This window comes from Procambarus clarkii, chromosome 24 (genome assembly GCF_040958095.1).
Source record: "Procambarus clarkii isolate CNS0578487 chromosome 24, FALCON_Pclarkii_2.0, whole genome shotgun sequence".
NCBI lineage: Eukaryota > Metazoa > Arthropoda > Malacostraca > Decapoda > Cambaridae > Procambarus > Procambarus clarkii.
Genome location: NC_091173.1, coordinates 5,825,291 through 5,848,721, shown reverse-complemented (window position 1 = coordinate 5,848,721; position 23,431 = coordinate 5,825,291). Strand labels below are relative to the sequence as shown.

At 41.6% G+C, this 23,431-nt stretch overlaps 1 protein-coding gene across 1 annotated transcript in view; it reads left to right on the top strand.

The window, feature by feature from the left end:
• The window catches only part of Hpd (4-hydroxyphenylpyruvate dioxygenase), a 69,593-nt gene that overhangs the window by 37,649 nt on the left and 8,513 nt on the right, over positions 1–23,431 (top strand). Inside the window, exon 8 of the mRNA XM_069330520.1 lies at positions 277–396. Coding sequence (XP_069186621.1) covers positions 277–396 — 120 coding nt within the window. The remainder of the gene's footprint in view (positions 1–276; positions 397–23,431) is intronic.

The following is a 23,431-nucleotide window of genomic DNA, read 5'->3' as shown; positions in this document are numbered from 1 at the left end:
ATAGAATTGTGGTTTGAACAGAGGACGTGAGCGAAGCACTTGTTCCGGAAGTTTTCAAACGAAATCATTAGAGTCGTGTGTAAACATTTTTTATTCATAAACAGGAGGTTTGGCGGGTGCATGGAATCACTTTTGAGTCTTTGTTTGGAGGACGGGCTACGCACTTATGCACGCACTCGTGTGTGTGTGTGTGTGTGTGTGTGTGTGGGTGGGGGGGGGGGTGTGGGGGGGGGGAGGTGCAGCCATGTCCAGGAGCTAAAGTGTGTGTGTTGACAGATGCCCATCAACGAGCCAGCGCCCGGGAGGAGGAAGAGCCAGATACAGGAGTACGTGGACTACTATGGCGGTGCGGGCGTCCAGCACATCGCTCTCAACACCCAGGATATCATCTCCTCGGTCAGTACTAGAGACTGATGAAGATTAAGCCACCTCAAGAGGTGGCACGAGCATGAGTAACCCGTAGGTGGTACATGTTTGGGGTGAATGTGGTCTTTGGGGATCACTTGTGGGCATTATATACGCGCATCACTTATGGGCAGTGTATAGCTGCTGCTACGTGGACATCTTGTTCAGAGTAGCTAAATAAAAAACGTGGCCTTTGGTCTTCGGGGCTACTCATGCCCGTGCCACCTCTTGGGTGTCTTGATCTTCATCAATCAATCGGTGTTTGGTTATGTAACATTTTGAAGTGTGTGTGGACATGTCTCCACCAGTACTTGTTAAGATGACAACTCTTCTAATGCACTCCCCTGCCCTCCCTACACTGGGAGCGGATGTTACTCATTGTACAAGTGTACTCTTATTTCCACAGCAGAATCTTTCATTCTAACTTTAGATTCAGCTCTTCAGAACTATTGCAGGCTGTGACTGAATAATTTTTTTCGTTTGAGTGCCTTCATAGGGAAGATTAAACCTAAGTGATGTATGAAATTAAAGAAATTAGGGGAAGTAGGAGGGAAAAAATGCTAAAGTGTTCAGGGAGAATTTGCCAGATCTCCAAATAACGTATTCTCTTCTTGGAAGCTATGGGACCCTAACTGCACCAGATGTGGTACTCCTTTTTATAAAATAAAATTATAAGATATCCTATTGACTAATACCCATTTTTCCAGTGAATGTTATACCCTCTTTCAGAAACTATTAAAAATAAAAAAATAAACCGAAATTCTATCTTGCATAAATTAGCTGTAAGCAATTTGTAATTTTAATTTTCACTTTGCATGCCACCCATTTATTTTTTCCTGAGGCGAGACTCCACATACTGTCTCCCATCTTACACTCATGTGTTGCGTTCCACTTCTCGCCCTCTCCTTTCCCAGTCTCAACAGTTTCCAGGCCTTGGACCCAGACACCTACACCACCCCATCTGCTCCTTGTGTTCTGAGCCAGAGTGAGCCATCCATTCCTCCTGGTTCTCCATCTGGTATTTCCTTCATTCCGTCCGTCTTCATTGTCTCCTGTGCCCTCTTTAAACCCCCCCCCCCCCCCAAGCCTTCTTCTCGGCCCTCCCCTGTCTCTTTTGGCCATGCACACCACCTGTCTATCCAGGCTGTTGTCCATCCTCATCCTGGCAATCTTAATGTTGATCCCTCTCGTTCTCCTTCTCCTGTTGAGACTATGGAAGTTGTCCCCCAGTACGTTCTTGCTGGTACGCCTGTTTTTATTATTATTCTAATTCAGAAACATAAGCCTGGCTCCTATTCTTCCTCCCTGGTGGGAAAGAATGCATCGCTCTCCCCCCCACCTGCTCTCTCCCCCCCACCTGCTCTCTCTCCCCCACCTGCTCTCTCTCCCCCACCTGCTCTCTCCCCCCCACCTGCTCTCTCCCCCACCTGCTCTCTCTCCCCCACCTGCTCTCTCTCCCCCACCTGCTCTCTCTCCCCCACCTGCTCTCTCTCCCCCACCTGCTCTCTCTCCCCCACCTGCTCTCTCTCCCCCACCTGCTCTCTCTCCCCCACCTGCTCTCTCTCCCCCACCTGCTCTCTCTCCCCCACCTGCTCTCTCTCCCCCACCTGCTCTCTCTCCCCCACCTTCCAATGGGAATAAAGACATGGCTCTCTTCCCCACCTTTCAACTCCGACTCTATCCCTGCATCCCCTCCCATTTCGGTGGCAGTCCCCCTGTCCCAGCTATGGAGGTTCCCTTGGTCCTCGATTCTCTGTTGCTGCCCTTGATGAAGAGCGCTCCCCCCTGTTTGTACCCTGTGCAACTGATAACCCTTGACTGCCTCTCTCCAATGCCTCCTCCCACTCCAAACAATGTCAGTCAGCCTCTGGTCCATCCTTTGACACCGTCGTCCTTGCTAGATTTACCTATGCCCCATAACCCCGATTTCACTGATCCTGAAACTTAGTATACTGTGTTCTTCTTTGCCTTTGCTCCTTCCTTATTGTTGTTCTCTCCTTTTGACAGTCTATTCTTCAATAGAATATTCGTGGATTTAATGCTAACTTCCATAAACTCCAACTTCACTGCTTTGTGTCCGTCTCCAGGAGCCGATGCTTGTAGTTATTTCTTTCCCTGCCTCCTGTCCAACTTTTGCTGGGGCCCGTAACTCTGCTGCTTTCTTGATTCATACTGATATTCCCTTTGTCCCTCCCTCCCCCCTCCCTACTTTTTTGGTCGCCCATTCAGTGTTGTGCGGCCCATATCGTTATGAGCAAATGGTATAGTGTGTGTTCCATTTCTCCCCCCAATGTCCCACTTTCTCTTACTAATCTTAAATGCTTATTGGACTCCTTACTTGAGCCTGTGTTCCTGTTGGGGGATTTTAAATAAATACGTAAATAAACATTTATATATATTTATTTAAGGTACATACATACAAGAGATTTTACAAAGATTGATGGATTTATAGATAGAGCTAGTACCTACAATGCCTAAAGCCCACTATTACGCAAAGCGTTTCGGGCATGAAAAACATTAATGACTAAAGCTTAATACTAATTGAGTATGAAGAATAAAATGTGTTGAGAACAAATAAAAATAGATAAAAAAAAAGGGGGGGGGAGGGAACATGGCTGAAAAAGCAGCACGAATACAATTAGGTCGACAAACAGCGTTGTTTAAAAACAAAAACAAAAGAGACATGGGTTGACAACAGAGGAGTGAGGTAGGTTACAGGGAATTTATTAGGTAGTACTTAGTTTTTATCTTAAACTGGTTGAGAGAGGTACAGTCTTTAACATGGTTGGGAAGGTCATTCCACATTCTGGGTCCCTTGATTTGTAGAGCATTTCTAGTTTGATTAAGTCGTACTCTTGGAATATCAAAACTGTTTATTTCTGGTGTGGTGCTCATGGGTTCTGTTACAACCTTCAATGAAGCTTTTGAGGTCAGAATTGGCATTACAGTTTAGCGTTTTATATATGTGTAATACACATGAGAGAATGTGCAGTGACTTAATATCTAACATATTCAGAGATTTGAGTAAGGGTACAGAGTGATGTCTGGGGCCAGAGTTGGATATTGTCCTAATAGCAGCTTTGTGTTGAGTAAATAGAGGACGTAAATGATTTTGGGTAGTAGAGCCCCAAGCACAAATACCATAGTTGAGATATGGATAGATGAGGGAGCAATAGAGCGTCACCAGGGCAGGGCGTGGTACATAATATCTGATCTCAGAAAGAATGCCAACAGTTTTTGAAACTTTTTTTATATATTTAGAACGTGTCCCTGGAAATTCAGCTTGTGGTCAATGAGAACGCCAAGGAATTTGCCATCTAATTTGTTACAAATTTGGGTATTGTTTATTTTGAGATTTATTTGATTAGAGGATTTATTGCCAAACAGAATATAGAAAGTTTTGTCAATGTTAAGGGCGAGTTTGTTGGCAGTTAGCCAAAGATGGACTTTATTTAGCTCAGTATCTACTGTGGCATTTAGAGCAAGGGGATCAGGACTGGAGTAAATGAAGGTTGTGTCGTCAGCAAATAGAATTGGTTTGAGGTGTTGAGAGGCATTTGGAAGGTCGATCATTAATGCAGATGAAAAAGAGGAGAGGGCCAAGTATGCTGCCCTGAGGAACTCCAATGTTGATGAGTAGGGTGGGAGAAATTGAATTATTCACAGAAACATACTGGAGCCTGTCAGTAAGGTAAGATTTGAGGTATTGCAGGGAGTGTCCTCTGACTCCATAATGATGTAATTTAAGGTGGTGATTTTGGTGGTTGAGTGTCAAAAGCTTTACGCAGGTCCACAAATAACCCAACAGGGAACTCATTTTTATCAAGAGCTGCATGTATCAAGTTAATCATACATAAAGTGCATCGTTAGTGCTTTTTTTTTTGGGGTCTGAAGCCATAATGACAAGAGCTATCTTGAGGTTATCTTGAGATGATTTCGGGGCTTTAGTGTCTCCGCGGCCCGGTCCTCGACCAGGCCTCCACCCCCAGGAAGCAGCCCGTGACAGCTGACTAACACCCAGGTACCTATTAGTAGTAGGGAGTAAGACGCACAGGTCATTTTTTTTTTTGGGCGGAGGACCCCTGTGCGGTGTAAGACGCACAGGTAATTTTTTTTTTTTTGGGCGGAGGACCCCTGTGCGGTGTAAGACGCACAGGTAATTTTTTTGTTTTTCTGTGAAATATCGTGTCTGTAAGCCAGGGTTTTCAGGTAAATTTTGTCAGTCACAGATTTTAGAAGTATGGAATTCTTATGAGAAAAATAATTTCCGAGACTTAGAAGTTTGTTAAGGCCTTTGGGAGAAATTCAAGTAACGTATGTAGCGCTTTAGGGTTTCCATGAGAACTCTACGGACATATTTTACATGTTTTCAACTTACAAATATCGTCTATGTAAACCATAGTTTTCATATAAATTTAGAAAATCACCTGTGTAAGTCAGGGTTTTCAAGTATCATACCTCACACCCCCTCCCTCCCCCCTTACCTCGCAATCTCTCGCGTCACCTTTATTTACCTTACGCCCAGCCAGCCAGACGCTTCTTGTAGGTCTCCTCTTATCATATCTTATCTTTTCTTCTCCATAATATCTGGACCGTCCCTCCTCTCTCTCTCCTTTCATTCAGTTCAGTTCAACTATTTTCCAACATCGTATGTTTGCTCCTTTTCATTAAGCAAGTCAGTTTTACACAAATAAATCGTGTTAGTAAGCATGTTCTAGCTCACGTTCCCCCGCCTTAGTCCCCTGTCGTATAATGAATACTATCATTCCAATCCCTCTAAAATTTAAAAATAATCATATTTCAAACGTAGTTCAATACAGTAATTTAGTTATCGAGCTCCAGCTCTCGTCCCCCACCTTAGTTCGTTTATACAAGATCGTTAGTAACAGTTCAATTTCCCTGAAATTTTTACCCTCTGTATTTCAGGCACCGTAAATAAGATCAAAACAGTTATCGAGCTCCAGCTCTCGTCCCCCACCTTAGTTCGTTTATACAAGATCGTTAGTAACAGATCAATTCCCCTGAAATTTTTTACCCTCTGTATTTCAGACACCGTAAATAAAATCAAGTCAGTTATCGAGCTCCAGCTCTCATCATCCACCTTAGTTCATTGTACTAAGATCGTTAGTAACAGACCAATTTTCCCGAAATTTAAAAGCAGACATACTTCAAAGTTAGTAAATAAGATCAAGTCAGTTACTGAGCTCCAGCTCTCGTCCCCACCTTAGTTCTTTTTCGTATCTTTGTAAAATAACCCATCAATTTCCCTGAAATTTTTACCCTCTGTATTTCAGACATAGTAAATATGAAGTAAACAATTATAAAACTCTAGCTCTTGTCCTCTGTCCAAGCTCACTTTTGTAAATTCATTACTCTCAGTCCAAATCACCCAACTACATTTTCAGACATAGTAAATAAAAACCAGTTCAGTTATCAAGTTTCAACTCTTGTGCCCCTGTATTTACATATTTTCTCAATATTCAGCTGTGTTCTTCACATTTTGTCCATGTTTTCTGTGTTCATTCCATGTTCTACAAATGTTCACAGCATGCTAAGTTCAATTCTTTTCACCTGTTTTTTCTCATTTTTTCTGTAATCTTTCTCTTACTCTCATTATGTTCTCTACAAATTCTAGTCATATTTTCTATGTTTTTCATGTTCATCATATGTTCTCTGTATACCCCCTCCCCTTCCGGCCCGTTGGCGTCGTGAGGGGGCTTGGTGGACGGCTGCCGGAGTGTGATGCTCCGTTGGGCAGTCCTCTGTCCTTTTCTGGCCTTGCTCTCCTGCTGCTGTCTTCTCCAATTGTGCCGGATCGCTTTTCCTTTTCCTTATGTTTCGTTTTTCTCCCCCCTCTTCTCCTATCTGCTTGTCGTTTCCTGCCGACCTTTTGCTTGTTTTGGATTCTTTCTTTGGACTTCTTCTATTTTGACGCCCGGGTGCTTGAGGAGGCATACTCTTGCACCCGTAGAACTGTAGTACCCGACGTCTCGAGCGAGGGGAACCTTTTATTGTCAATCCCCCTTTCGTCGCTGAACCCGATCTCGACGGACTGACGGTTCTTAAGGTGGCGTTTGTGGGGCGTATACTCACGACGCACCCCTAGGGGGCCCCGGCATGATCAGCGATAGCTTCCTGTTGGGTGTCCTGCCTCTACTTGTGGCTCCATGGTGGGTATGGGGGCACATTCGTGGATGAATTTGTCACTTTTCGTCTCTGTCGTTGAATGTTTCCGTTGTACCCTCTCAGGCTCGTGGGGTGGGCGACCAAGCCCCCCGAGTCGGCCTGTATTGGAAGACCAGGCTCTGTAGCTCCCGCTGCGTTGGGCCCCGACCTTGCTCCTCCTTTGACCATCCTGACTTCTTCCCCCAGCTCCCCTCCCTCCTCTGAGGTTGGGTTGAGCCTCCAGCCCCCGGTGGTGACCACTTCGTCCCCTGGTGTGGCTAAGTCTTTCGTTGTGACTACTGCGCCTTTTGACCCCTCTCTCTCTAGGGGTTCTCAACGCCGTTCGCGCCCCAACAGCACTCGCTCGATTCCTTCCCGTGCTGATGCGTATCAGGCCTTGTTTGGTCCTGCTTCATGGGCCAAATACTTTGATCTCCTCCCTCTTGATTCTGCGCCTCCTGACGATTTCTCCCTCCATCGGCATCTTGTAGATTCCGTGGATGCGTGTGTTACTTTCAACCCCACTCGTCTCGGTACACGTGTCGTTGCTGCTCCTTCTCAGGATGCGGCTTCCCGCTTGGCTGCCTTATCTTGCCTTGGCGAGATCCCTGTTCGGGTCTCCAAGAACGTTCAGATGAATTCCAGTGTTGGCACTATTCTCCTCCCACCCCATGTTGCAACCGGTGTTCGGAATCTGCAGGATTGCCACGATGATATTCGGCATATCCTTGATGCCCAAGGCCATTCTGTCCTCCAGGTTGACTCGTTTACTCGTCCCCCTCGTGGTCGTCGCCGTCAACCCCTTCGCGTTGTGAAGATCACCTTTGATGGTAGGACCCTTCCATCCTCTGTCATTCTTGCTGGTGCTAGGTGCTCTGTCCAGGAGTATATTCCTTCTCCTCGACTTTGTAATAAGTGCTGGAGGTTTGGGCATGGTGCCCTCCGCTGCTCTGGGACTGTCTCTCTCTGTCCTTTGTGTGGGAGTGAAGGTCACTCTAAGTCGGAGTGCACTTCTCCCCAAGCTCGCTGCCTCAACTGCGGTGAGGCCCATCCTACGTTCTCCCGTGCCTGTGTCCATTACAAGCTTGAGGCGGCCGTCCTTAACCTGAAGCACCGGGAGCGTTTCTTTTCCTGAGGCGAGGCGCCAGGTTCGCCGGCTCCCGCCTTATACTAACATCTCTTATGCTCGCGTGTTGCGCTCTTCCTCTCCTCGTCCTTCCTCCCTTCCTCAGACTCTCAACCGTTTCCGGGCCTTGGACCCTGATACGCCCACTGCCCCCTCCTCTGTTCCTTTGAGTTCTTTCCCGAGGGGTCCCCCTCCTGGTCCTCTGTCTGGGGTTCCCCTTCTTTCAACCCGGTCTGTCATGTCTCCTGTGTCTTCTTCCTCGTCCCCCTCCGATCCTCCTTCCCATCCTCTTCCTCCATCTATCGGCTCTCCCCGCCGCCTGTCGGTGCAGGCGGATGTCCATCGCTCTCCTAACGGCCGTCGTGTGTGCTCTCGTTCGGCTTCTGTTGAGACACTGGAATCCGTTGCCCGGTACGTAGTTGCTGGGACACCTGTCTCTTTAAGTCAGAAGCGTAAGCCTGGCTCCTCCCCTTCCTCTTCCCCGGCGGGTAAGAAGGCTTCGCTTTCTTCCTTAGCTCCTACTTCTGGCTCTGTTGCTCCTTCCCCTCCCGTTTCAGTGGTTGCGCCCCCTGTTCCTGCTATGGAGGTTTCTTTGGCCCCTGCTTCCCTTTCGGTTGCTGCTCTTGCTGGGGTGCGCTCCCCTCTTTCTACTCCCCCTCTTCCTACTCCCCCTCTTCCTACTGCTGTCCTTGACTGCTCCTCTCCGTTGTCTCCTCCTCTTCCTCCTCCTCCTCCGGACCCCGCCCGCCCACCTCTGATCTGTTCTCCCGTTTCCTTCCCTCCGTCTTTGCTCAGTTTACCCATGCCCCCTAACCCTGACTTTGCTGACCCTGATCCCGACCCTGATATTCTTTAACGTGCTCTGTTGCTCTTTCGCCTTTGTTTCTTCCTTGTTCTCTGTTTTTGTCCTTTCTCTTCCCGTCGTTGTCCATTCTTCAATGGAACGTTCGAGGTTATTACGCCAATTTCCTCGAACTCCAACTTCTGATTTCGCGGTTTTCGCCCCTTTGTGTCTGTCTCCAGGAGCCAATGCTTGGTGCTCGTCCTGGTCGTTTTCGTGGCTATTCCTTTCTCTCCCCCCCCCCAGCCATTGCTGGGGCTTCTAATTCTTCTGCTCTCTTGATTCGTGCAGATGTTCCCTTTGTTCCTTTACTTTTTCCTTCGCCTCTCCATTGTTCTGCTGCTCGTATCTTTGTGGGGAAATGGTACACAGTTTGTTCCATTTATCTCCCCCCGAGTGTCCCGCTCTCTCTTCCTGATTTGAAACACCTCCTAGACTCCTTGCCGGAGCCTGTGCTCCTGCTGGGTGACTTCAATTGTCGTCATTCTCTTTGGGGTGACGTTCTGACGAATACCCGGGGTCGCCTCCTTGAGCCGTTTCTCCTATCTTCTTCCCTGTCTCTTCTGAATTCTGGTGAGCCCACTCATTTGGACTCTCGGACTCGCGCCCTTTCTTGTCTTGATCTTTCTCTCTGCTCTTCTTCTCTTTACTTGGATTTCACGTGGCAGGTTCTTGATGACCTCCATGGAAGTGATCATTTCCCCATCCTTGTTTCCTTCTTCTCTTTTCGCCCTTCCCTCTCTTTCCCTAGGTGGCAGTTTGCTAAGGCAGACTGGACCCTATTTACCCTCAGTGCTGCTCTCTCTGACCTCTCCCTTCTGCCTCTCTCTCGCGCTCTCCTCCTTTTTCATGACACTGTCTTCAACGCTGCCCTCCGCTCTATTCCTCGCTCTTCCTCTCGGGGTCCACGGAAGTGCGTTCCCTGGTGGAATGCGGACTGTGCTCGGGCTGTCCGCTGTAAGCGTGCAGCCTGGAAGAGGCACCGCCGTAGGCAGACGACCGATTCTTTTCTTTTCTTTCGGAAAGCGAGTGCGGTGGCCCGTAGGGCCATCCGTACGGCTAAACGTGAATGTTGGGCATCTTATGTCTCAACAATTACGTCCGAAACCCCTCTGGCCCAGATCTGGAAGCGTATCCGCAAGATAGCGGGTAAGTTCGTTCCCGATGTTTCACCGGTCCTTCACCTCCATGATACTCTTGTGGCGGACCCGTTGCAGGTCGCTTCCGAACTGGGTTCCCACTTTTCTTCTGTTAGCTCTGGTCTTCATCTTCCCCAATCTTTCCTTCTTCGTAAACCTGTCCTTGAGTCTCGTCCTTTAGATTTCTGCACTCATCTTCAGCTTCCCTATAATGATCCCTTCTCTCTCTCTGAACTTCGTTCTGCTCTGGCCCTCTGCGGTTCTACGGCGGCGGGCTCCGATGGTATTCATTATGAGATGCTTCGCCATCTCCCTCCGAGCACGTCTCAGTATTTCCTGAGTCTGTATAATCGGATCTGGGAGTCGTCGTCAGTCCCTGAGGACTGGCTCGATGCCGTTGTCCTCCCTGTTCGCAAACCGGGGTCTCTGGGTACTTCCCCTAAGGACTTTCGCCCTATTGCTCTCACAAGTTGTGTCTGCAAACTTTTTGAACGTATGGTTAACGTTCGTCTGATGTGGTTCCTGGAACGCCATCACCTCCTCTCCCCTTCTCAATTTGGTTTCCGCAAGTGCCGCAGCACGACAGATGTCCTGGTGAACTTGGAGGTCTATATTCGTACTGCTTTTGCTGCGAAGACCTCCGTTGTTGCCGTCCTTTTTGACCTGGAAAAGGCTTACGACACCACTTGGCGTTATCATATCCTATCTCAACTTCATTCTTTTGGCCTTCGTGGTCATCTCCCTCTCTTTCTCCGCAGCTTCCTCTCTTGTCGTTCCTTTCGGGTGCGCCTTGGTACCGCTCTCTCTCCCTCTTTTCAGCAATATGAAGGTGTGCCCCAGGGTAGTGTTCTGAGCACTACTCTTTTTCTGGTTGCCCTCAATGGTCTTCTTTCCTCTCTTCCTTCTGGTGTCTTCTCCGCTCTCTATGTCGATGATCTTACCCTTTGTTGTCAGGGTGATGATTCGCCTCTCCTTCAACGCCGGCTTCAACTTGCAATTGATGCCGTGTCGTCTTGGGCCACTGATCATGGCTTCAAGTTCTCTACTTCTAAGACTTGTGCCATGACATTTACGCGGAAACGGGTTGTTCTTCGTCCCTCTTTGTCACTTTATGGTCATCCCCTTGAATACAAAGATTCCGCGAAGCTTTTGGGGTTATTCCTTGACACTCGTTTGTCTTGGTCTCCCCATATCTCTTACCTCCGTGTTGAGTGCTCTAAGGCCCTTACCCTCCTTCGGGTCTTATCCCATACTTCTTGGGGGGCAGATAGGCGCACTCTCCTTGCTTTACATTCTTCTCTCGTCCTGTCTAAGCTCGATTATGGTTGCCCTGCTTACTCGTCTGCTTCTCCTTCTACTCTTCGCCGTCTTGATGCTTTGCACCATACTGGGTTGCGCCTCAGTTCTGGTGCCTTTCGTTCGACTCCCGTCCTTAGCTTGTATGTTGACACTGGCTTCCTGTCTCTCCAGGACCGCCGTGATCGCTACTGTCTTCGCTATCTTGCGCGGTCCTTGCAACATCCTTCCTCTCGCCTCTGTCGTGCTTTAACTTTTACCCCTCCTGCGGTTCCTGTTCCTCTTCACCACCTCCCTCTTTCTGTCCGGTTATCTCGCCTGCAGGATTCTCTTTCCGTTCGTATTTCTGATGTTTCTCCTCGTGTTCCTTCTTTGCCCCCGTGGAGGGTCCCTCTTCCGCGGTTTTGTACTTCCTTGACCCGTATCACTAAAGCTTTTACCCCTCCTACGGTTCTAAAACGCCTTTTCCTCGAGCACTTTTCTTCTCACTCCCGCTCCGTTTCTGTCTTCACCGATGGGTCTAAGTCAGCGGACGGTGTTGGCTACTCTGTTGTTTTTCCTGATCGCACTTATATGTGTCGCTTGCCTCCGGAGACTAGCATCTTTACAGCGGAACTTTATGCTATTCTCTATGCTCTTCGTCTCCTACTTTCTCGTTGTCAGTCTTCCTTTGTAGTTGTTGTTGACTCTCGTAGTGCCCTCCTGGCTCTCGGGTCCTTTAATCCAGTTCATCCAGTGGTTGTCGAGATCCAGCATTGGCCGTTTCTCGTTCATAGTAAATTTAAGTCGGTTGAGTTTTGTTGGGTTCCCAGCCATATTGGTGTGTCTTTAAATGAGCGTGCGGATGCTGCCGCCAAGGAAGCTGTCCGCTCTTGTCCCATCTCTCGTAAGGGCATTCCGTATTCCGACTTTTACCCGGTTATCCATTCCTCAGTCCTTACCCGTTGGCAGGCTTCTTGGTTGTCTGTTACTGGTAACAAGCTACGTACTCTTAAATGTTGTGTTTCCTCGTGGCAGTCCTCCTTCCACCGTAACCGGCGGTGGGAAACAGCTCTGGCGAGGTTGCGTATTGGCCATACTCGCTTAACCCATGGTCACTTGATGGAGCGCCGCCCTGCTCCTTATTGTCCTAGTTGCATTGTCCCTCTTACGGTCGTGCATGTCCTTCTTGAATGTCCTGACTTCCAGGACGAGCGTATGTCTTGCTTTCCGACCGCCCCTCGCGGTCACCTGTCCCTCGATAGAATTCTTGGTGACTCGGATACTTTTGATATCGTTCGCCTTATGCGTTTTTGTTCTCGTATTGGCATCCTTGGTGATATTTAGCGCCCTCTGATTATTTTGCGTATTTGATGGTGCTACATAGCCTTCCCGGTTTGGTGCCTTCTTTTGATAATTACTTACTTACTTCTCTGTATAACTTTTATACTCAATATTCATGTTCTCAATGTTCTTAGCTTGTTCTTCACATGTTCAGTGTTCATTCTTTGTAATCCCTATTCTCCTTATCATGTTTTCATGTTCTCTGTAAGTTCATATTCCCAGCATGTTCACTGTATTCATCAACTTTTCTTACATATGTTCTTTGCCATGTTCCCCATATGTTCTCTGGGTTTTTCCCCTTACATGTTATTTAACGTTCCTTAACTAAAAAAATCTTTCGCCAATCAACTAAAACATAGTCACTTTCGTCATTTCTCAACTAAACTTATTATCCAGTCAACTAAAAATTGTCAAAGGAATCTTTCCAACACTGTTCATAACTAAACTTATTCCCTAGTCATCAGAAAATAACCGTGTTCATCATGTTTCATTGTCATTTCATAACTAAAATTATCTGCCAATCATCAGAAAAAGTCATGTTCATCATGTTTTCTTTTGCTCAACTAAAAGTATTCATCGGTCAACTAAAAATAGTTACTTCATCATGTTTCCTTGTCATTTCTTAACTGAAATATCACTTCTCTCATCTGAAAATAGTCAGGATTAATCTCATTCAACACCGTTCTTAACTAAAACAGCCTTTCGCTTAGCTAAAAATTGTCAAAGGAATCTTTTCAGCACTGTTCATAACTAACTTTATCCATCGTCAAGTAAGAAAATATAGTCAAAGATATCTATCATCGTCGTTCTTAACTGGCATTATACTTTGTGGAGCACTAAAATAGTCACTGTCGTCATATTTTGTCTTTTTCCTCAACTAAAAGAGTCAAATGTAACTTTTTCAGCACTTTCGTAAAAATTATATGTCGTTAAGTAAGAAAAAGTCAAAGGTGCTCTCCGTAACACCAAAGTTACTCTTCGAGATAACAAAAGACACTCTCAAACACTCAAAAATTTACTCGCATCCTCAAAGTTATTCTCAGAGTCATCAAAAAGTTAATCTCAGTCATAAAAATGCTATTCTCCAAGTAGCCTTTCATTCATCAGAGAACTTTCTAAGACATCTTCGTTCATTAAAGTTAATCTCAGAGGCATAAAAGTTATTCTTGGAGCTATCAAAAAGTTAATCTCTAAAACAACAAAAGTTAATCTGTCATCAAAGTTGATCTGCAAGATATCTTCGAGTCATCAAAGTTACTTTTCATTACATCAAAGACGCATTCAAATACTACCCATGTTCTCAGAAGTCATTCTCAAAGTCATCAAAGTTATTCAAAGAGCTAACAAAAGTTATTCTCAGAGTCACCTTCGTTCTTCAGAGAAACTTTCCAAAACATCTTTGTTCATCAAAGTTATTCTCAGAGTTAACAAAGGTAATCTCTAACTCACTCTCGTTCATCAAAGTTGTTTCAAAGACATCAAAGTTAATCTCAGAGTTAACAAAGGTAATCTCTAACTCACTTTCGTTCAACATATTAATTCTCTAAGTCCTCAAAGTTATTCTCTAAGACAACAAAGGTAATCTCTAAGACAACAGAGTCTTTCTAAGAGCTATCAAAAGTTATTCTCAGTCATCAAAGTTATTCCAAGAGACGTCAAAGTTAATCCAAGACATCATCTTTCATCAAAGATATTCTCTCTAAGCCATCAATGTTCTTTAAGACATAAAAGTTATTCTCTGTCATCAAAAGTTATTCTCTGAGCTAACAAAATACTACTCATGTTCTCAGACATTCTCCAATTCATCAATGTTGTTTCAAAGACATCAAAGTTAATCTCAGAGTTATCCAAAGACATTCTCAAAGTCATCTAAAGTTATTCTCTAAGACATCAAAGTTATTCTAAGAGTTATCAAAAGTTATTCTCAGTCATGTTATGTTATTCTCTAACTCACTTCCATTCATCAAAGACATTCTTCTCTAAGCCCTCAAAGTTATTCTCTAAGACAACAAAGTCATTCCCAGAGTCATCAAAAAAGTTATTCTTCGAAACATAAAATTTGCTCTAAGATATCTTCGTTCATCAAACTTATTCTCAGAGATATCTAAAGTTATTCTCAGAACAATCAAAAGTTATTCTAAGACAACAAAAGTTATTCCCAGAGCTACCCAAAGCTATTCTCAGAGTCACCTTCGTTCGTCAGAGAAACTTTCAAAACATCTTTGTTCATCAAACTTGTTTTCAAAGTCATCAAAAGTTAATCTAAGACATCTTCTTTCATCAAAGTTATTTTCAGAGACATCTAAAGTTATTCTCAGAGTCATCAAAGTGATCTCTAATTCACCTTTGTTCTCCCAAAGTTGTTCTCTAAGACACCTTCGTTCATCAAAGAAACTCTCCTTCTTCCATCATGTTATTCTTTAAGACATCTTCAGTCATAAAATTTCTCTCCAAAATGTAACTAGTTCAGCTTTTCATACCAAACCTGCATTTCTGTTAAAACATATTTTCTTAGTTGCTTTACCCTAAAACTGTTCTCTGAACTACACTGTTCAAACCTACGTAACCTATCCTCTCCACCCAATGTTACTTAGTTAACGTAACGTTCCTAAACCTAACTTTACCTATCCTAACATAACTTACCTTACCTTACCTATCTTACCTGACTTTACCTATCTTACCTAACTTAATCTGCATAACCTAACTTTACCTATGTTACCTTACCTTACCTATCTTACCTAACCTAACCTAACTTTACCTATGTTACCTTACCTTACCTACCTTTCCTAACTTAACCTGCTTAACCTATCTTACCTAACTTTACCTATCTTACCTAACTTTACCTATGTTACCTTACCTACCTTTCCTAACTTAACCTGCTTAACCTATCTTACCTATCTTACCTAACTTTACCTATCTTACCTAACTTAACTTTCATAACCTAACTTTACCTATCCTAACATAACTTACCTTACCTTCCCTATCTTACCTAACTTTACCTATCCTAACATAACTTACCTTACCTATCATACCTAACTTAACCTAACTTTACCTATCCTAACTTAACTTACCTAACTTATTCTGCTTAACCTAACTTACCTACATTACCTAACTTAACCTGCTTAACCTAACTTATTTAACTTATCTTACCTATCCTAACCTAACTTGCTTTACCTAACTTAATCTTACATTCCCAAACTGATGTATCCTAACTTATCTAGTCAAACCAGACATGATCTAACTTACATAAGTATTCCTTCTTGTCTTTTGTGTTTCGTCAATCATTGTCTCATATTCATTTACTCATTTCTTTAGTTAATTTCTCAAATGGTCACTTATGGATTTCAAGTGCTATTTGTTAGAGATTGGATATTTAAGCATTTCAAAGAATTATAATTTCTCAAATGGACGTTTTTGCATTTCAAGTGCTATTTGTTAGAGATTGGATATTTAAGCATTTCAAAGAATTTTTGTTATATATGGGCATTTACTCATTTCAAGGGATAATTTCTCAAATGGACGTTTTTGCATTTCAAGTGTTATTTGTTTAAGATTGGGTGTTTAACCATTTCAAAGGTTTTTGTTATATATGGGAATTTACTCGTTTCAAGGGCCAATTTCTCAAATGGTCATTTTTGCAGATCAAGGGTTATTTGTTAAAGTTCATCAAGTTGCTCATAAGTTGTATTTATTATGTTATCATTTATTCTTATTCCCCAACCCCTTAACCTAACCTCTTGTAATCTTAGTGTATTTGGTAGGTTCTATCTTATGTTCTTATTCCCCAACCCTTTAACCTAACCTTTCAGATGTAGTTTATGGTGTTTTTGACGTATTTGTTGAATATATTATCCTTTTCCTAACCTTTCTGATGTAGTTTTGTTTCTCCTTTTTGTATATTTTTACCCAAACCTTCTTTCCTTTTACTTTGATTTCACATATAAGTTCATTCTTTATCTTAGTAATAATAGAATTACAATAGTAAAGAATCAGATCTATTAAGACTTGAAATTGAGAAAAACAAGAGAGCAAGTGAGTGAGAGCATGAAAAGAGGAGAAAAGAGTAAGAGAGAGGGGGGAGGAAGAGCATGGGAGCACTAAGACTTGAATTTGAGAAAAACAAGAGCTCAAGGGAGTGAGAGCATAAAAGAAGAGCAAGGAGTAAGAGAGAGGGGGCGGAAGAAAATGGGACCAAAGAAGAGAGAATGAGAGAGAGTGTGGGCATGGGGGAACTAAGACTTGAATTTGAGAAAAAAGAAAACTAAGTGAATGAGAGTGAGGGTGTGAGAATGGGAGCATTAAGACTTGAATTTGAGAAACAAGAGAGCATTTGAGCAAATGAGGGAGAGAGAGGGGGAGGAAGAGAGAGAATAAGGGAGAGAGATAGAAAAGGAGGGTTAGAAGGAGTAGGAGAATCAAAGTAAAGAAGGAAAGATGGTTTGGGTAAAAATATACAAAAAGGAGAAACAAAACTACATCTGAAAGGTTAGGAAAAGGATAATATATTCAACAAATACGTCAAAAACACCATAAACTACATCTGAAAGGTTAGGTTAAAGGGTTGGGGAATAAGAACATAAGATAGAACCTACCAAATACACTAAGATTACAAGAGGTTAGGTTAAGGGGTTGGGGAATAAGAATAAATGATAACAAACATAATAAATACAACTTATGAGCAACTTGATGAACTTTAACAAATAACCCTTGATCTGCAAAAATGACCATTTGAGAAATTGGCCCTTGAAACGAGTAAATTCCCATATATAACAAAAACCTTTGAAATGGTTAAACACCCAATCTTAAACAAATAGCACTTGAAATGCAAAAACGTCCATTTGAGAAATTATAATTCTTTGAAATGCTTAAATATCCAATCTCTAACAAATAGCACTTGAAATCCATAAGTGACCATTTGAGAAATTAACTAAAGAAATGAGTAAATGAATATGAGACAATGATTGACGAAACACAAAAGACAAGAAGGAATACTTATGTAAGTTAGATCATGTCTGGTTTGACTAGATAAGTTAGGATACATCAGTTTGGGAATGTAAGATTAAGTTAGGTAAAGCAAGTTAGGTTAGGATAGATAAGATAAGTTAAATAAGTTAGGTTAAGCAGGTTAAGTTAGGTAATGTAGGTAAGTTAGGTTAAGCAGAATAAGTTAGGTAAGTTAAGTTAGGATAGGTAAAGTTAGGTATGATAGGTAAGGTAAGTTATGTTAGGATAGGTAAAGTTAGGTAAGATAGGGAAGGTAAGGTAAGTTATGTTAGGATAGGTAAAGTTAGGTTATGAAAGTTAAGTTAGGTAAGATAGGTAAAGTTAGGTAAGATAGGTTAAGCAGGTTAAGTTAGGAAAGGTATGTAAGGTAAGGTAACATAGGTAAGGTTAGGTTAGGTAAGATAGGTAAGGTAAGGTAACATAGGTAAAGTTAGGTTATGCAGATTAAGTTAGGTAAGATAGGTAAAGTCAGGTAAGATAGGTAAGGTAAGGTAAGTTATGTTAGGATAGGTAAAGTTAGGTTTAGGAACGTTACGTTAACTAAGTAACATTGGGTGGAGAGGATAGGTTACGTAGGTTTGAACAGTGTAGTTCAGAGAACAGTTTTAGGGTAAAGCAACTAAGAAAATATGTTTTAACAGAAATGCAGGTTTGGTATGAAAAGCTGAACTAGTTACATTTTGGAGAGAAATTTTATGACTGAAGATGTCTTAAAGAATAACATGATGGAAGAAGGAGAGTTTCTTTGATGAACGAAGGTGTCTTAGAGAACAACTTTGGGAGAACAAAGGTGAATTAGAGATCACTTTGATGACTCTGAGAATAACTTTAGATGTCTCTGAAAATAACTTTGATGAAAGAAGATGTCTTAGATTAACTTTTGATGACTTTGAAAACAAGTTTGATGAACAAAGATGTTTTGAAAGTTTCTCTGACGAACGAAGGTGACTCTGAGAATAGCTTTGGGTAGCTCTGAGAATAACTTTTGTTGTCTTAGAATAACTTTTGATTGTTCTGAGAATAACTTTAGATATCTCTGAGAATAAGTTTGATGAACGAAGATATCTTACAGAGCAAATTTTATGTTTCGAAGAATAACTTTTTTGATGACTCTGGGAATGACTTTGTTGTCTTAGAGAATAACTTTGAGGGCTTAGAGAAGAATGTCTTTGATGAATGAAAGTGAGTTAGAGAATAACATAACATGACTGAGAATAACTTTTGATAACTCTTAGAATAACTTTGATGTCTTAGAGAATAACATTAGATGACTTTGAGAATGTCTTTGGATAACTCTGAGATTAACTTTGATGTCTTTGAAACAACATTGATGAATTGGAGAATGTCTTTGAGAACATGAGTAGTATTTTGTTAGCTCAGAGAATAACTTTTGATGACATAGAGAATAACTTTTATGTCTTAGAGAAGAACATTGATGGCTTAGAGAGAATATCTTTGATGAAAGATGATGTCTTGGATTAACTTTGACGTCTCTTGGAATAACTTTGATGACTGAGAATAACTTTTGATAGCTCTTAGAAAGACTTTGTTGTCTTAGAGATTACCTTTGTTGTCTTAGAGAATAACTTTGATGAACAAAGATGTTTTGGAAAGTTTCTCTGAAGAACGAAAGTGACTCTGAGAATAACTTTTGTTAGCTCTTTGAATAACTTTGATGACTTTGAGAATGACTTCTGAGAACATGGGTAGTATTTGAATGCGTCTTTGATGTAATGAAAAGTAACTTTGATGACTCGAAGATATCTTGCAGATCAACTTTGATGACAGAGATTAACTTTTGTTGTTTTAGAGATTAACTTTTTGATAGCTCCGAGAATAACTTTTATGCCTCTGAGATTAACTTTAATGAACGAAGATGTCTTAGAAAGTTCTCTGATGAATGAAAGGCTACTTGGAGAAAAGCATTTTGATGACTGAGATTAACTTTTTGATGACTCTGAGAATAACTTTGAGGATGCGAGTAAATTTTTGAGTGTTTGAGAGTGTCTTTTGTTATCTCGAAGAGTAACTTTGGTGTTACGGAGAGCACCTTTGACTATTTTTCTTACTTAACGACATATAATTTTTACGAAAGTGCTGAAAAAGTTACATTTGACTATTTTTTCTTACTTAGCGACATATAATTTTAGTTACGAAAGTGTTGAAAAAGTTACATTTGACTCTTTTAGTTGAGGAAAAAGACAAAATATGACGACAGTGACTATTTTAGTGCTCCACAAAGTATAATGCCAGTTAAGAACGACGATGATAGATATCTTTGACTATATTTTCTTACTTGACGATGGATAAAGTTAGTTATGAACAGTGCTGAAAAGATTCCTTTGACAATTTTTAGCTAAGCGAAAGGCTGTTTTAGTTAAGAACGGTGTTGAATGAGATTAATCCTGACTATTTTCAGATGAGAGAAGTGATATTTCAGTTAAGAAATGACAAGGAAACATGATGAAGTAACTATTTTTAGTTGACCGATGAATACTTTTAGTTGAGCATGACAAAACATGATGAACATGACTTTTTCTGATGATTGGCAGATAATTTTAGTTATGAAATGACAATGAAACATGATGAACACGGTTATTTTCTGATGACTAGGGAATAAGTTTAGTTATGAACAGTGTTGGAAAGATTCCTTTGACAATTTTTAGTTGACTGGATAATAAGTTTAGTTGAGAAATGACGAAAGTGACTATGTTTTAGTTGATTGGCGAAAGATTTTTTTAGTTAAGGAACGTTAAATAACATGTAAGGGGAAAAACCCAGAGAACATATGGGGAACATGGCAAAGAACATATGTAAGAAAAGTTGATGAATACAGTGAACATGCTGGGAATATGAACTTACAGAGAACATGAAAACATGATAAGGAGAATAGGGATTACAAAGAATGAACACTGAACATGTGAAGAACAAGCTAAGAACATTGAGAACATGAATATTGAGTATAAAAGTTATACAGAGAACATATGATGAACATGAAAAACATAGAAAATATGACTAGAATTTGTAGAGAACATAATGAGTAAGAGAAAGATTACAGAAAAAATGAGAAAAAACAGGTGAAAAGAATTGAACTGAGCATGCTGTGAACATTTGTAGAACATGGAATGAACACAGAAAACATGGACAAAATGTGAAGAACACAGTGAATATAGAGAAAATATGCAAATACAGTATGATTATTGAAGGTTTGGATAAGTTGGGGATGAGAAGGTAAGGGAGGGAAGGGTAAGGTGAGATGAGATGAGATGGAGGAAGGTGGGAGGGGGTGAAAGATAATTACACAGGTTGGGGTTATGTGTGTACTCGGATAAGAGTTAGGCTGGAGATGGACTTGATTGAATATATTTATGTCTGATGATCTAAGGCTGAGGAAATGGAACTTGGCTAATGTCCAGATTAATTTTACTACGTTAGAAAATAAGGTGATTTTAAATCTCAGGGTGATTTAGTTGGAAAATAAAGAACTTGTACAAAATGAACTAAGCTGGGGCACAAGAGTTGAAACTTGATAACTGAACTGGTTTTTATTTACTATGTCTGAAAATGTAGTTGGGTGTTTAAATCTCAGGGGGATTTGGACTGATAGTAATGAATTTACATGAGTGAACTTGGACAGAGGACAAGAGCTAGAGTTTTATAATTGTTTACTTCATATTTACTGTCTGAAATACAGAGGGTAAAAATTTCAGGGAAATTGATGGTTTATTTACAAAGACTTGAGGGTGGAAGAGGGTGGGGGACAAGAGCTGGAGTTCAGTAACTGACTTGATCTTATTTACTATGTCAGAAATATGACTGTTTAAAATTTCAGGGGGATTGGACTGCTAGTAGCGAAAATGTGGTCTGTCAAATTTGGGTCTTTAATTGGACTCTGATTAATTTCGATCATGAACTGGACTCTGAATATTTTGGCACAAAGTAGACTCTGGCGAATTTTCGGTATAAACTGGACTCTGATGAAATTTGAGCTTAAAACTGTCTGACGAATTTTCCTCACAAAGTGGACTCTGGCGATTTTCTGTTGATAATTGGACTCTGATGAAATATGAGCTTAAAACTGTCTCTGACGAATTTTGCTCTTAAAGTAGACTCTGGCGAATTTCTGTTGATAATTGGACTATGATGAAATATGAGCTTAAAACTGTCTCTGACGAATTTTGCTCTCAAAGTAGACTCTGGCGAATTTCTGTTGATAATTGGACTCTGATGAAATATGAGCTAAAAACTGTCTCTGACTAATTTTGCTCACAAAGTGGACTCTGTTCATTTTTAGGTATAAAATGGTCTCTGACGAAAATTGGGTATAAAATGGACTCTGTCAAATTTTCACAGATTACAGGACACTGATGAAATTTGCTCTCAAAGTAGACTCTGGCGAATTTCTGTTGATAATTGGACTCTGATGAAATATGAGCTAAATACTGCCTCTGACTAATTTTGCTCTCAAAGTAGACTCTGACGAAAATTGGGTATAAAATGGACTCTGTCAAATTTTCGCAGATTACAGGACTCTGATGAAATTTCAGCTTAAAACTGTCTCTGACTAATTTTGGTCTTTACAGGTGAAATAGCCGTAAATGGATATAAAACTAAATGTTATGGATAAGTGGTCTGTTTTCCTTAACAAAACATCTAAGACAATATTCTCTGAAAATGGTCCTTTTACAAATTCGGTCATAAACATATAAATAAACTTCTATGACTATTTGAAACTCTGAAAATAGCTGTAAGGAAATAGGAGAGAGAGAGAGAGGGACGGTCCAGATATTATTATGGAGAAGATAAGATATGATAAGAGGAGACCTACACGAAGCGTCTGGCTGGTGGGGCCTAAGGTAAATAAAGGTGACGCGAGAGATTGCGAGGTAAGGGGGGAGGGAGGTGACCTACAAGAAGCGTCTGGCTGGCCAGGCGTAAGGTAAATAAAGGTGACGCGAGAGATGGGGAGGGAGGGGGTGTGAGGTACGAGCCCCTGAAAACCCTGACTTACACAGATAACTTTCTAAATTTACATGAATAACTAAGGCTTACATAGACGATTTTTGTAAGTTGAAAACATGTAAAATATGTCCGTAGAGTTCTCCTGGAAACCCTAAAGCGCTACACACGATATTTGAATTTCTCCCATAAGCCCTTAACAAACTTCTATGTCTCGGAAGTTATTTTCATCATAAGAAATCCTTACTTCTAAAATCTGTGACTGACAAAATTTACCTGAAAACCCTGGCTTACAGACACGATATTTTGCACAGAAAAAAAAAAATTACCTGTGCGTCTTACACCACACAGGGGTCCTCTGGCCTGAAAAAAAAAAAATTACCTGTGCGTCTTACACCGCACAGGGGTCCTCCGCCCAAAAAAAAAAAAATGACCTGTGCGTCTTACACCCTACTACTCCTATTTTACTGCTAGGTAACGGGCATAGGGTGAAAGAAACTTTGCCCATTGTTTCTCACCGGCGCCCGGGATCGAACCCGGGACCACAGGATCACAAGTCCAGCGTGCTGTCGGCTCGGCCGACCGGCTCTCAGCTAAGTATATTGTTTGGCTAGATAAGAGTAAAGCTGCTTGTAGATTAGTTTTTCAAATATTTTTGACAAGTTAGGCAGGATTGATATAGGTCTGTAGTTAACATCTGTGAGATCACCACATTTGTGGACGGGTTACTCTCGCTTTTTTTTAGAATATCTGCATAAGTTTGGAGTTCAAGTGACATGTTGAAGAGCAATGCAATAGCAGGAGCTAAGGATCTGGAGGCTTTTTTGTAAATTAAAGTTGGTATCTCCTCAAGGGCACCAGACTTGGTTTTAAGGGAAAGGATTATCTCATTGACGTCAGTGGAATTAATAGGCTTTAGGTACAGAGACTGAGGATAGTTACCTGTAAGATAGTCCTGAACATCAGTACTGGAAGATGGAATATCATTTGCAAGGGATGAACCAATGGAAGAGAAGAACCTATTGAACTCAATAGCAGAATCAGAGGCTGAAAACTGACCATCGTTATTGGACAGGAGTGTTGGTTTGTTATTTAAAATCTTCTTTGTTCCCAATATTTGAAGTTTTTTTTTTAATGTTGCTCTTTATTTGGATAAATTTATCTTCGTAGTAT